The following is a 14,024-nucleotide window of genomic DNA, read 5'->3' on the forward strand; positions in this document are numbered from 1 at the left end:
ATGGACCATGTTGTGGAAGATACTAGTCCCATCCAAAGTGAGGGTCTTTTTATGGAGACTTGCTCGACACTCATTACCCACTACGGATGTGTTACAGAAACGAAATATGGAGGTTCAGAGTGCATGCCCGTTGTGCCGGTGTGAGGACTCCTCGCGTCATGCCCTCTTGTCGCGCACAATGTTGAGGTGTATATGTGCCTTATTTGATGAATCAGTTTTACCCAAGACTGGATTTTTGACCTGCACGAGTCGTTACCGCATGCAAGTTACACCAGGATGGTGGTGACACTTTGGTCAATCTGGTATGCTCGCATAAAGCAGTTTACAAAGGATTTTTTCAAAGCCCTCACAAGACCATCTCTTTTGTCAACACATTCATTGGGGAGCTCGAGCAAATTTTGACAAAGACTGCTAGAACACCGGTGCTAGGGCATCTTTGCCCGAACCTCCACGGTGCCTAGCCCCGCCTGCTGGTTAGATGAAAGTTAACGTTGATGGAGCTGTCGCTAGGAACAGCCACGACGGAGCTGCGGCAGCTATATGTAGAGACGATACTGGAAACTATTTAGGTTCATTGGCAATAGTCTTAAGAGGAACGTATGATCCAACAATTTTGGAGACTTTTGCGTGTAGGGAGGGATTATCATTGTGAGAGGACTTGGCCATACAACACTTTGTCGTCGCTTCAGATTGTAAGGGAGTTGTCAAAGACATCAATGAGGGGACTAGAGGCCCTCATGTAGCAATTGTACATGAAATACAAGACCGTAGCTCTAGTTTTTCTTGCTCTTTTATTCATGAACGTAGAAATTTTAATTTCAAGGCTCACAATCTCGTCAAGCTTGCATGTAATTTAGGTGTTGGGAGTCATGTTTGGTTTGGAAACACGCATGACTCATCTCTTGTACCTATGAACATTATACACAATCAATAAAAGGGGCGAGATTTCTCTCTCTCTAAAAAAAAATGAACACAAGGACCTCACCATAAACCATAACAAATGAAAGGTCCAAACGGAAATTAGTTCCCGGAGAAAACAAATCATGAGCACGCCATATCATGGCACATCATCATCATAATCTAATCACCAAACAAAACTAGTAGTACTAGTACTACTACTACCTCAGAACACCAGCAGCAGCAGCAGTGGTATTAATTAATCGAACCCATCCCAGCGAAGAAGAGGAGGAGGAGGAAGAAGAAGCCTCTCCTTCTCCTTTAAGCTTCGAATCATCCTTCCCCTTCCCTCCCACTTCATCTCGCCGCGACGAAGCTTCCAAAACCCCCCAAAAGGATCCCCCAATCTTCGCCTCTGCCTCCGGCCCGATCAATCTCTCAGCAGCGGATAGCGCTCGGCTAGGCCCCGGGATCCATGGAGAGGTACGAGCTGCTCAAGGACATCGGCGCCGGCAACTTCGGCGTCGCCCGGCTGATGCGTAACAAGGAGACCAAGGAGCTCGTCGCCATGAAGTACATCCCACGAGGCCTCAAGGTGCGCCCGCGGCCTGCCACCACCGGCGGGATTCGGGTTCCCCTGTGATCCATCCCAGCATGGGAACGCCCCAGCCGAGTTTTTCTTATCCCCCCTGCTGCGAATTCAGTAACGGAGTTTTCCTTTTTGGGCGTTTCTTGGTGTTTGCAGATTGATGAGAATGTGGCGAGGGAGATCATAAACCACCGGTCGCTGCGGCACCCCAACATAATCCGATTCAAGGAGGTGGGCGAGGGAACGGGCAAGGCGCCGGGATCAATCCTTTCCGCCTTCTCTGGCCGAAGAAGAGCATAACGGATGGATTCTTTTGCAGGTGGTGGTCACGCCGACGCACCTGGCGATTGTGATGGAGTACGCGGCCGGCGGCGAGCTCTTCGACCGGATCTGCAACGCCGGGAGGTTCAGCGAGGACGAGGTGAGGGATCGGTCCATTGCCCGTGCCCATTTCCGGCGCCGATTCGCTCGTGTAACCGATGTTCGCCCTGTTTCCTGCAGGCCAGGTACTTCTTCCAGCAGCTCATCTGCGGCGTGAGCTACTGCCACTTCATGGTAAGAACAAACAAACCGGTGCAATCGCTGATAAGTACTCCGTATAAAATAGTCTTTGATCATCAGATGGCATAAAACACTCGTTGATCTGCAGCAAATTTGCCACCGGGACCTGAAGCTGGAGAACACTCTGCTGGACGGCAGCCCGGCGCCCCGCCTCAAGATCTGCGACTTCGGTTACTCAAAGGTAACAATAAAAATAGTAGTAACAACAACAATAATAAAAGGAAGCATTTTCTGCGGGGGGTCAAAAGTTGCACTTTGCTTGGCTTTGCGGCCGGAAAGACGGGAGGATTCATCTCGCCCTCCCGGAATGCAATTGGTTTCCTCTTCCTGCGCGAAGAAACTGCTCGCGAAAGCAACGTCCCCCTGCCATTGTTGACCCGAACAAGTTCGGCGCCACGCCAAGGCCAACGCCTTTTTTCCCGCTGCGGGGCACTGAATATGCTTCCCTTTTCTTCCTTTTGCAGTCGTCGCTGCTGCACTCGAAGCCCAAGTCGACGGTCGGCACGCCGGCGTACATCGCCCCGGAGGTGCTCTCCCGCCGGGAATACGACGGCAAGGTCAGTCAGCCAGCTCTCCCCGCCCGCCGTTTTCTCTACTCTTCTGCCTCGTGACTCTGCGCGTGGGCCCGCCGTGCGGTGGGTCCCGGCGGCAGTGGCGGTAGCGACCCACTTGTCCTGGCCCGTGAGCACGTGCCGCCTGCCGCGGCAGTACACGTACACGTAGCGTGGCTCTCGCTTCTCGAGGCTGCCAACCGGCAGCCTTTGTGGACTGGGTCTATGGGCCACACCACTACATCAGCAAGTGGGCCCGCGGGTTCATTCAGGCGTGGGTCTATGGGCCGGGTCCTCTGTGGCCAGCTATCTCTGACTGGTGGATTCGGAATTTGTCCCTAGTTACAGATTTGCCTGCCTGTTACCGGGCAGACGTGCGCACTCCCACTGGGCGGTGGGTCCAGCGCCACGCTGGCTCTGAGATAGTGTCTCTCGCTTGCTGCTGCTGCTGCTGCTCCTGTGGCAGGTGATTAGATTCCCGGTTAAATGTGGACAGTCCTTGTCGTGGCGGTCCTCCGATTTTTTATTTTTATTTTGGAAGGCAGTGGATTTTGTTGAAATACCATCTCGAAAAAAGCGAAAAAGTGAGAGATTATGCAAAGATATGTTGTTCTTTCTGTGTCTGATGATGTCGATTTGGACATTCATATTCTCGTGAACGAAATTCACACATCATGCTGGATCGATGGCGATGCTCGCTCCAACCAGCGATGTCTGCTTTCCATGCACGCCATCCAAATGTGAAAAGAGGGGAGGAAAGGTTTAGGTTGATCGGATTAGTGGCTTACGAGTTCTTTTTGTTTCTTCGCGAGAACATCACGAGTTCGTAAGCTCGTGTGCGTCCTCTTGGTTTAGTTTATTGTGCCCTGGGAGTAAAGTTAGATTTCGTGGAGAAACCATGGATTCTGTCGATACAGATATTAGAATTAGATTCCCTATTTTTGCACTTGATCCTAGCAACCTTAGCTGGGGACCGGGCTAGGGTTGTTTGTAATTTCAGTTGCAAAATGCAACTTCAGTGCGTGAAGAGTCGAGTGCGTGATTATGTCTATAGGAGCATGCGTCAAAAGGAGTGATTTTACATCACTACGGAATTAAAATGCTCAGACGGAGATAGATCAGTTGAATGCATGTTTTGTGACAAGCAAGCCCCATGAGGCAGACACACCCATAGGCACATCAGCTTGACAAATCGTTTGGTTCTTGTTGGACGTGTCATTTTTTTAGGCTCATTTGATACTTTATGTCCTTGTCTAAGACATTTTACCATCATGGTCCTAGTGCTACAGATACCGATTAGCTAATTGATGTTGTCACAAAGGGCCATCTGACCCAATCCTTTTCAACTAGCCTTGTTAGACTGAACTTCTCGTTGGCACTTTGTGGTCCTTTATAAATATTTCATTACCCATCTCTTTTTCTCTCGTTGTCTGATACTGGCATGATATCTCGTGAAGAATTTTCTGTACGACGGTTACCGTTTTTTTCTTCCTTCACTGTCCAAGAAATCATATCAGACTGGTTACATCTTGCCTTTCCAGCTCTGCAAAATTGGTCGTGTTTGCTTGTCAAAGAGAGACAGTATGATGCGCTGGAGATCAGCATAGATAGTCTATGGATAGCATAGCAAGCAGCACTACTTTATTGTTCGTTTCTAGGCCAACCCTTTTAAGACTGCAAAGTGTCATTGATTTCCCTAAACATATGGCGTCCACTTTTTCTGCAATAAAATATATGCATTTTGTCTGCTTTCACATTAAATTATGCTCATGTTTGTCTTGACCTACCGATCTTCGGTTAGATTGTTTTGAAATTCGCTGATTGCCTTCGTGGAACTAAAGTTGCATCTAAATCATTTTGTTTGAAGTTCGTAAATATAATACTGTAGTTATGTGTGACTTCCCCAAATACCAACTGCATAGAACACAACAGGTGTGATTATTATATGTAGGCATGTAGCTCATCTCATTTCCCAGGGGGAATAGATTTAAGTTCAATACAATCTTACAAACATGTAAACGCAGGTGAATTTTGAGCACTTGAAGCTTTATGTACTATTTCTGCATTTGTGATCGCACATCTTAAAATGGTTATGTTCCAAATGTGCTTTCCTGCAAGCTGTTCTTGCCTTATTGCCTTTCATTTATATATATTTGTCTGTTAGTTTGTTATGTGTTCTAACAATAACATATTTGCATCTATTGATGGTTCAGACAGCCGATGTGTGGTCTTGTGGAGTGACCCTTTATGTGATGCTAGTCGGCGGTTACCCTTTTGAGGATCCTGATGACCCCAAGAATTTCAGAAAGACCATCGGGGTAGCAATTTCAAACCTTTTTTTGTGTGTGTGTGCTAAGTAGCGTTGAATTCAGCTTTCTTATGGTTGGTCCATTTGTTCTTATCGCAGAGAATAATGTCAATCCAATACAAAATACCGGAGTACGTCCACGTATCCCAAGACTGCAAGCAACTCCTTGCCAGTATTTTTGTTGCAAACCCTGCAAAGGTACTTTTCGGATTAAATTCAGGTCAGCTTTACTGGAGAGATTCATCGTTGGCTTATTCCTTTTCCAACCATCATGCAGAGAATAACAATGAGGGAGATCAGGAACCACCCCTGGTTCTTGAAGAACTTACCAAGGGAGCTCACGGAAGCTGCCCAAGCAATGTACTACAAGAGAGACAACAGCGCCCCAACCTACTCGGTCCAGTCCGTGGAGGAGATCATGAAGATTGTCGAGGAGGCGCAGAAACCGCCTCCTTCCACCACTCCGGTAGCAGGTTTCGGGTGGGCGGAGGAGGACGAGCAGGAGGATGGCAAGAAGCCGGAGGAAGAGGCGGAGGAGGACGATGAGGAAGACGAGTATGAGAAGCAGTTGAATGAGGTCCGTGCCAGCGGTGAGTTCCACATCAGCTAGCTGATGGGGGTGCTTCACTGGCGTGAGAAGGCCACAGACCGGGGATAAAATTTGTCATATAGTTTGTAGTTTGTGGTTTTGTTCTCGAGTTTTTCTCTTCATTCTTGTCTCTGATTCTGCAACAGTGTAAATTACCAAAGTGGTTCCGTCGCTGTCTTTACAATGACTGATTAAGTTAGCATGCGGAAACATAATGTATGGAATAAATCATCTTATTGAGCATGTTCTTGCAGTTATCTTTCATGTCCTGAAGATTACAGCTGCACCCTGAGCTGTTAATTAATCTCGTCTGTTAAATCGTGCTGGGACAATTGTCAAATGATCCAGAGTGGTGCCACGGGCGGCAAAATTTCATGTTTTGATCCTTTATCAAAGTTGGCAGCAAAATTTCATGTTTTGATCCTTTTATCAAAGTTGATCGAGATTTGACCCTCATTTGTAAAATTTCGGGATCTGATCATTTTCCTACCGCCGGGGTCCATGGCAGTAGGGTATAACAGTCTACCGTCGAGATCCCTGATACTATAAAACTTATCCACGTCAGCACGACGCACCCCTATAGCTAAATATGTTGGCAGTAGTCTGTACAACCCTACCGTCGAGGTGCTCGGCGATATACTTAGGAAAATTTTACGGTACAACATGCACCCTATAGTCAGGGTATTCGATGGTAAGCTGTTATACCCTACCGTCATGAACCCCGACGATAGGAAAAGAGTCAGGTCCTATTTTTTTTAACAAATCAAGGTCAGATCTCGATCAACTTTCATAAAATGATCAAAACACGAATATTTAGGCTGCTCTTTGTTGATGTCCATGTACTACTTGTGAATCCTGATGTGCAACTTTCCTCTCTAACTTCAGAGAAAACCCTGCAGATATTTCCAAATGTATCACGTAGTGCTTTCACTGCAGTATGTGGTCCAGTTTCCGTCCACATACTTGGGGATGCCGCTCTCCCTTCGCTCCCTCCGGAGGCTAGACTTTGATCAGTTCATTGCATCCTTCGATGGAAAGTTGGCGGGCTGGATTGGAGGACTGCTGTCGAGAGACGGCCGGATTGCGTTGGCACGGTCGGTGCTTGCTATGATGCGTGTATACATGATCTCGACACACCCATTTCCAAAGTGGCTGCTAACCTGGATTGACAAACGGACCAGAGCATGGATATGGAGGGGAATGGAAACCTATAGAGAAGGTCACTGCCGGGTCAGCTGGCTACAGGTGTGTAAGCCGCTTCATCTGGGAGGCTTGGGTCTGCTCAATACCCGCATGTTTGGGGCGGCTTTGAGGATGCGGTGGCTGTGGCACCGATGGAATGATCCATGTAGAGCCTGGTTTGGTTTCCCGATTCCATGCTCGGATGAGGAAGTTGCAATGTTTGCTTCGGCCACAGTGGTAACGATTGGGGACGGCCGCACGACCCTCTTCTGGTTTGATGCATGGCTGGACGGTATGGCCCCGAGGGACATGGCGTCGGGCCTGTTAAAAGTGTCTGCTAGGAAAAGAAGAACAGTTGCTGAGGCACTGGCGGGCTCGACATGGCTCCTGGACTTGTCGGCAGGTTTTGAAGAGGAAATGCTAGATGAACTTATAGCACTGGCTTCCAGGCTTCAGTGGCTAGCGCTGCGTGATGGTATCAAGGACGGCATAGTTTGGAAGCTGTCGGATAATGGAATCTATTCAACCAAGTCAGCATACAAGCTTATGTTCTCGACGCATGTTGGCACTCTGATGTTAAGCTTGATCTGGTGGGTGAAAGCCACGCTGAAGTCCAAGGTGTTCATGTGGACGGCGTTGCAGAATTGTGTCCTCACGGTCGATGTATTGCTACTGAGAGGATGGGAGAATGATTACTCTTGTCCACTATGTCGGCGGAACCTTGAAACAATCAGTCACATTCTCAGCGAATGCTCCTGATCCAAGCAGCTTTGGGGAATGATAGCTTCATCCACGGGATGTCAATCGCTGAGGCCGGCAGCATGGAGAGCGAACGACGACCTCATGTCGTTGCTGCACGGGTTATCTGGTAGGCTTACCAAGCAGCAGGGAGATTCAGTTAAATCCTTGGGAATGCTAGTTTGCTGGGAAATATGGAAGGAGCGGAATAGACGTATTTTTTACAACAAAGAAAGGTCGGTCCAGGCTACAATGGTGATCATCCAAGACGAAGCTACAATTTGGCGGCCCGCAGGATGCCCGGTGCCCTTCGATCCCGGTTGAGTACAGTAGCCAGTTAGTTAGTTGAGCTGGTTTAGCAAAGCTAATCCCTCGGTTGTTTTTCTTGACGCGGTGAACTCTATTTGCTGCTGTAAACGTTGCCCCTTTCTTTTCCTTTTGGGTTTTTGTTCTATTTGTATCATCCGTGGCTTCGGCTTCCCTTCTGCAATAGAATCTTAGCAGTTCTCCTGCTAACTTTGAAAAAATAGAAAATGAAAATGGTGCTGCTATTAGAGCAACTCTAACGCGTCGACTCAAACGAACGCCGTTTTGACTGTTTTTTATTCGTTTTAGTCGGTCATCCGCTCGACGTCCGTCCTGTTTAAGATTTGGGTCGGCAGTGTGCTCAAATGCGTGACCCATTTTATGTCCGCGGACATGTTTGAAAAGGCCCGTGGCCATAGATCAAACCAATGACCATATGCCGCCACCCAAAGTTCATGCCGACATCATGCGAGCGGCAGTCATACAATGTCCGCTTCAGAAAACACCACACAGTTCATGATGGCGCACTTGCCAGCCGTCGGCACACATTTTTACACACAGAAAAGGGACGGGAGTTCGACCACGCCATTGCGGCCGTGGTCATGCCTGCACACTTGCCGACATACAAAAAGGGATGGCGCTCGCTGCCATAGATCACTCCTCGTCAAACTTGAGCATGTCGGCCTGCATCTTCTTGAACCACGACCTCTTCCTTGGTGACACAGTGTTGAGATCCACGTTCATGATCTCCACCTCCGTCATCATGCTAGCGAGAGCCACTTCTTTCGCCTTAGTCTTGGCATTGGCGGCCTCGATCTCTAGCATCTTTGCTTTCTTCTCCGCCTTCATCTCAAGCATCCCAGCTTGCTTCTCCGTCTCCATCTCAAGCCTCCTCCTTTGGATCTCCATGAAGCTGTTCGTTTGCTCTTCCTTGTCTTTCCGGTGCTTCTCCTCCCTTGAATCCTTTCTGGTCATCATGTCCTTCACGGTTGCAATCAAGGCGATCGACACTACATCTCGCTTGTCCTCTTTCTTGGAGTTGGTCTTTCCCTGCGGTCGTGGCTTCTCACCTTCCCCAACCTCCTCCACAGCTTCCCTCCCCACATGTGATGTGAGGGCGGCATATTGGAGCTTGAACTTCTCCTCATCTTTGATGATCCTCCAACAATGAGAATGATTGAAGGACTTGCCTTCGTGTTGGACCTTGAATGCCTTCAAAGCTTCGAATGCCTACAAATGAATTACACACAAGGATATTAGAAAATGAACATGCAAACAAAGAGGGGCGTATGCATGCATACCATGTCTTGCATGCCGATGCCGCTCATGGGGCATGCCTTGCTGCTCTCATAAGTGGCACAAAACTTGTTGCATTCTTGTTGGATCAACTTTCCATCACTTTGAAATGGACACCCACCTATGCATACTTTGCATTTGGTACGACGAAAACCTCTTGCATTCGTGAAACTCACGATGGAAACAAATCCAAAAGGTTGATGCCTTTTGTTCAGCGCCGACCTTCGGGTCTTGCCCAATGTCCCGCCAATACTCACAAAGGGGCTTGTCCTTGGCCGTCGTGTATTTCTTCGTCCGTGTGCTCTTGCGCTTCGGCTGCACCCCGGCGGCTTGATTGGCGAGCTCGTCCTCAAACAAAGGCTCCTCGTCGATGTCCACCTCATCCTCTTCCTCGAGGCCGTAGTCATCCGGAAACACGTGGTCGAGCACGAAGCTGTCGAGGTCGAGGCCGGCCTGATCTTGCATGGAGGCGGGCTGCATGCCAACTTGATTATAGGTCGACGACGTGAATGGCCCACCTCGGTCGTCCTGACTTTGGGTCACTTGGGGATCGTAGCCAGCCGCAGCCGCGGTGGCACCGGCTGCAGTCGCCGCATCACCCTTGAAGATGATGCTCTACATGAAGCGGTTGGCCCCTTCATCGTCGACGGCGGCCGGCATTCCGTCAAACCGGTTGCGGGCGCCGGAGAGCATATCGACTGACATCTCTCGCGCGCGTTTCCTCAGCCCACTGGATGATGAGGCACCGGCTACCAGTGTGGCGTTGAGGTTAATGGGCGTGGGCACGGGCGTGGAAGGTGCCACCACGCTCACCTACGACGGGCATTCCGCGGAGAGACGGGAGGCTTGCGGGTAGACTTGGAAATGGGAATCGGCTGAGTTGTCGACGCACGGGGCGACTTTGACAGCACCATCCGAGGGAATGCATGCGAGCATGTGCTGGCTGCGGCCATGGTGGCGTTGACGATCCCGTGCTGGCCAGGGTTTAACCCTAGGTAGAATAGTGCCTTCCTCGTTGCCACCGCGACGCGTGCAGCGGTATCCTCCTGCTGCACTAAGGCGGTTATGGCCGCGGCGGTCGCTTCTTCATCCCTTGCGTCCGCCCATGCCTTCGGCCCTTTCTCTTTGCCGACTCCCTAGCTCGCTCCTCAGATGTAAACTCCTTCTTCTTGGGCACGGTGGCGGTCTTGCGGTGGGGTGGGGGAGACTTACCTTTGCGGGAGGGGGCGGTTGTAATGCAGGACGAGGCGAGGGAGGCGAGGCCAGCGACGACATCGAGGTCGTCGTCCATGGCGAGCGGTCGGGAGCGCGCGCGGACTGGAGGGTTTTAGGAAAGTGAAGGAAAATGGTGGAGACTTTGCCATCGATTAGCGGGCAAGAAGGAGTAGTTGGCATGCAGTGCGCACGTCCGTCTCATGTCCGCGCCGACGCAAATCAAGCTCAAAAATGGGTCGACACGTGGACGAAAAACGGACGCACGTCTGCTTGGGTCAGCTCGTTGGGATGAATTTTCTGTCCGCCATGATCCGAACGGACGCGCAAGAACGAAATGGGTCAGCGTTTTGAAGTTGCTCTTAAACCACTAAAGTTTTTTGGCCCTCTTTGGATCCATGGGTTAGAGTTAGTTTGAGCTAGTTTTGGTTCAACTAGCCCTAAAGTATCCAAACATAATGGTTAGATTGGAGCTAGTTGCATCTAGCCAATCCAAAAAAACTATCCCACCCAAGAGGTGCTAATTGGAGCTAGTTCTCATGGGGTTCATTAAAAAAATATTTTTCTCTCTCTCTCCCACCAGCCAAGAGATGCTAATTGGAGCTAGTTTTCATGGGGCCCATTAAAAAATCATTTTTCTCTTTTCATAAAGTGCATCTATTGTCAATCTAACCCTTTCATCCAAACACCTATTTGGCTAGAGTTAGTTTAGGGTTAGTCATGAGCTAAAAACTAACTCTAACCACTAGCTAAGCTAGAGTATCCAAACAGGGCCTTTGCCAACAGAAAATTGCATATACCATGAGTTCTCTTAGTGATCTGTTTAATATACCATCAAGTGATCCCGCAAATCTATACTACTAATAAACAGTCCAACGTATTCATCGCTACGTCACCCCAACCAAAGCTACACAATTTCCCGCAGAGGAATTATAACCTTACGATCAGATCTTGTAATTATATCTAACCATCCAAATTGTGGCAGGCCCACCTTAAATGTGTGTCTACCATATTAGTTGCACGGACGAAAACTCTGCCAGTTGACGTGCAACCAAAAAAATCTCCCCCGTTCACGTTCACGTCCAGCACCTTCCTTCGAAAAATTAGGGGAAGTGCTAAACAAAGTAGCTGAATTCACGTCCAGCAACTTATACGGAAACAAACAGCAAATAAGGGAAATCATATAACAAAGTATTTGAATTCACGTCCAGCAACTTATACGGAAACAAACAACAAATAAGGGAAATCATATCAATCTGCCCCCGTTCAATGTTGCCGTCCAGACGTCCAGCAGTTCGTGCGCCGTCGTCGCCGTCCAGACGCAGCCGTCGACGCATCCACCAACGGCCGCTACGACGAGCTCTTCACCAACAGAGCTGCAAACGTCGACGCATCCGCCAACGGCCGCGACGACGAGGTCTTCACCAATAGAGCTGCAGCCGCCGAGGCACCCGTCCACGGCCGCGACGACAAGCTATACACCGTATAAGGTGTTGCCTTCTCTCTGCGTTCAGATCCATCTATTGCTTTGATTGATCTGGTTGTCTTTCTGCAAAAAATTATCATAACAACTACATCATGATCCATTGTTCTAAATAATTAATAATCTATTGCTTTGATTGATCTGGTTGTCTTTCTGCAAAAAATTATCATAACAACTACATCATGATCCATTGTTCTAAATAATTAATAATCTATTGCTTTGATTGATCTGGTTGTCTTTTTGCAAAAAATTATCATAACAACTACATCATGATCCATTGTTCTAAATAATTAATAAAAACTAAATTCAAATGATTCCATACGCAGAACAAGAAAAGTTTGATGGTAAATAGTAGGATGTAGTTGAACATAAAACTCTATACCTTCCTGTACAATGGTATGATGACATTTTTCACATTAACAGAGTTGGCGGAGTTCGTATGACACCAACCACTCCCAACGGGACGCGCACCCCCTTCCAGGATATAAGCAACTCCCAGTCGTTGGGTGATGATCAGTACCTAATCAGTATATTTTTGTTTTGTTGCTCGACTACTAAATTGTCTCATTTATTACAGACCCTAAAGAAGTAAAAAGGCAGAGGGATAGAGAGCGGTATGGACAAAATAGGGATGAGATTAATAAGAGACGGCGTGAGACCTATAAACAGAAGAAGATTGTCGCTGCCGAGAACAGTGCGGGAAACGCACAGCTGACTATATCACAAGGTAATGACCATCAACTAAATGATATAAGGCCCATACGTATTGTTATTTAACGATCTATTCTTTGTCTATTCAGACCGTAGTGATATTAAGAACCGCATTGAACGTGAGCGGTATGCACAGAATAGAGAGGAAATATTAAAGCGACAGCGACAGGCCCGTGACCAGAAAAAGCATAATGTTGTCGTCCTTGATGGCAGTAACCTTGTAACACAAGTCATGGCTACCGGACAATCAACAGTCATACAACTGGCTAACATAACATGTGCGGGTGGTGCAGTACCAAATTCCAGAGAGCTTCTAGACGAAAACGAGAATATTTATGGTGGCAACGAATCCGATTGGTTGCAGAGAAATGATGCATACCAGATTCAACGAAAGTCTGGACAAGTAAGAGTCACACAAATGGAAGTGGTAGAGAACCCACAACTCAACCTACGTATCCAAGAAGATTCTTTTAAAAAAAGAGGTTACTTCTGTGACTTATTAATGGTGCTAAATTCTCAGGTTTGACTTTCTTCTTTAATTTGGCCCTCTCCTATAGTTTCAGGTATAGCGCATTCTGATGATAATGGTCCAGTGATGCAGCCTACACCAGCTGCAGGGCAAACCACTCATAATCAAGGTGGTGTGCGTTTTTTTCTAAAACTGGTACATGACAAAGGGTTACAACCAAAGGTACTTACTCATTGGGACACAAAATGTTTTCAGGCAACGACCATGAAGAACATGCATACGGAATACTGGAGCCCGATGTCCACACCGTCAACATTGATGGTGTGCATTATGTCCTTTTGTGTTTCATCTCCTCATTGTTGTTGAACATGAACTTAACATGATTTCTGACCCTTAATGAATTATTCATATCTTCGGTACTAGAATGCGATGGAGATAGGAAGGAGATAGAAACTACAGACGTTAACCATGATGAAGAAGCTAGGATCTTCGCGGAACGAGGTATATTGTTGCTATCATGAGTTATCAGTAAACTATAACATATGATACTATGGTTTCTACATGCAGTTTGATTAATGCAAGTGTCTAATCTTATCCAGAAGTTGCTTTTGAATCCTAGCGAGTGGATCAACAGGATGGTCATGCGACTCCCAGTACTGATATTTATGACAGGGTTTACATGAACCTGCCCAAAAAGCACCATGTGCTTAGGAAAGTTAGTGATTGCCACCACTGTGGAGCTTTGAGGATTCAATACGAGGGGCCTGCATTTTGTTGCAGAAAGGGGAAAGTGGATATATTTACTCCAGATGTTCCTGAAGAGTTGAAAAGGTTGTTTACAAGTCAGGATGATGAGGATGCTAAGTATTTCAGAGAAAATATACGGTATTTCAACTCTCATTTCTCTTTCACAAGTCTTGGAGTCACACTTGATCGTCGAGTCAGCACCGCAACAGGAACCGGTGTATATACATTTCGTGCATGTGGGGGGTTGTACCACGCTCTTAACGATCTATTGTCTTCTGATAATGGCCCTCGACATTTGCAGCTATATATTTATGATACAGATGAAAACTTGTTTCACAGGGTTAAGAGGACTCCGAATCTTAGGTTAGATCTCATCCGAAAGATT

General features: G+C 47.6%; 1 protein-coding gene across 1 annotated transcript; it reads left to right on the forward strand.

Annotated features, from left to right (window-relative positions):
- Positions 1–1,022: 1,022 nt before the first annotated feature.
- Positions 1,023–5,752, forward strand: LOC123426743 (serine/threonine-protein kinase SAPK7). The gene is made up of 9 exons (XM_045110620.1): positions 1,023–1,492; positions 1,643–1,717; positions 1,806–1,907; positions 1,988–2,041; positions 2,136–2,228; positions 2,512–2,604; positions 4,812–4,916; positions 5,006–5,104; positions 5,184–5,752. The coding sequence occupies exons 1-9, from the start codon at positions 1,373–1,375 to the stop codon at positions 5,514–5,516; spliced, it is 1,074 nt and encodes a 357-aa protein (XP_044966555.1). The 5' UTR covers positions 1,023–1,372; the 3' UTR covers positions 5,517–5,752.
- Positions 5,753–14,024: the final 8,272 nt, after the last annotated feature.

The sequence above is a fragment of the Hordeum vulgare genome, chromosome 2H (genome assembly GCF_904849725.1).
Source record: "Hordeum vulgare subsp. vulgare chromosome 2H, MorexV3_pseudomolecules_assembly, whole genome shotgun sequence".
Lineage (NCBI taxonomy): Eukaryota > Viridiplantae > Streptophyta > Magnoliopsida > Poales > Poaceae > Hordeum > Hordeum vulgare.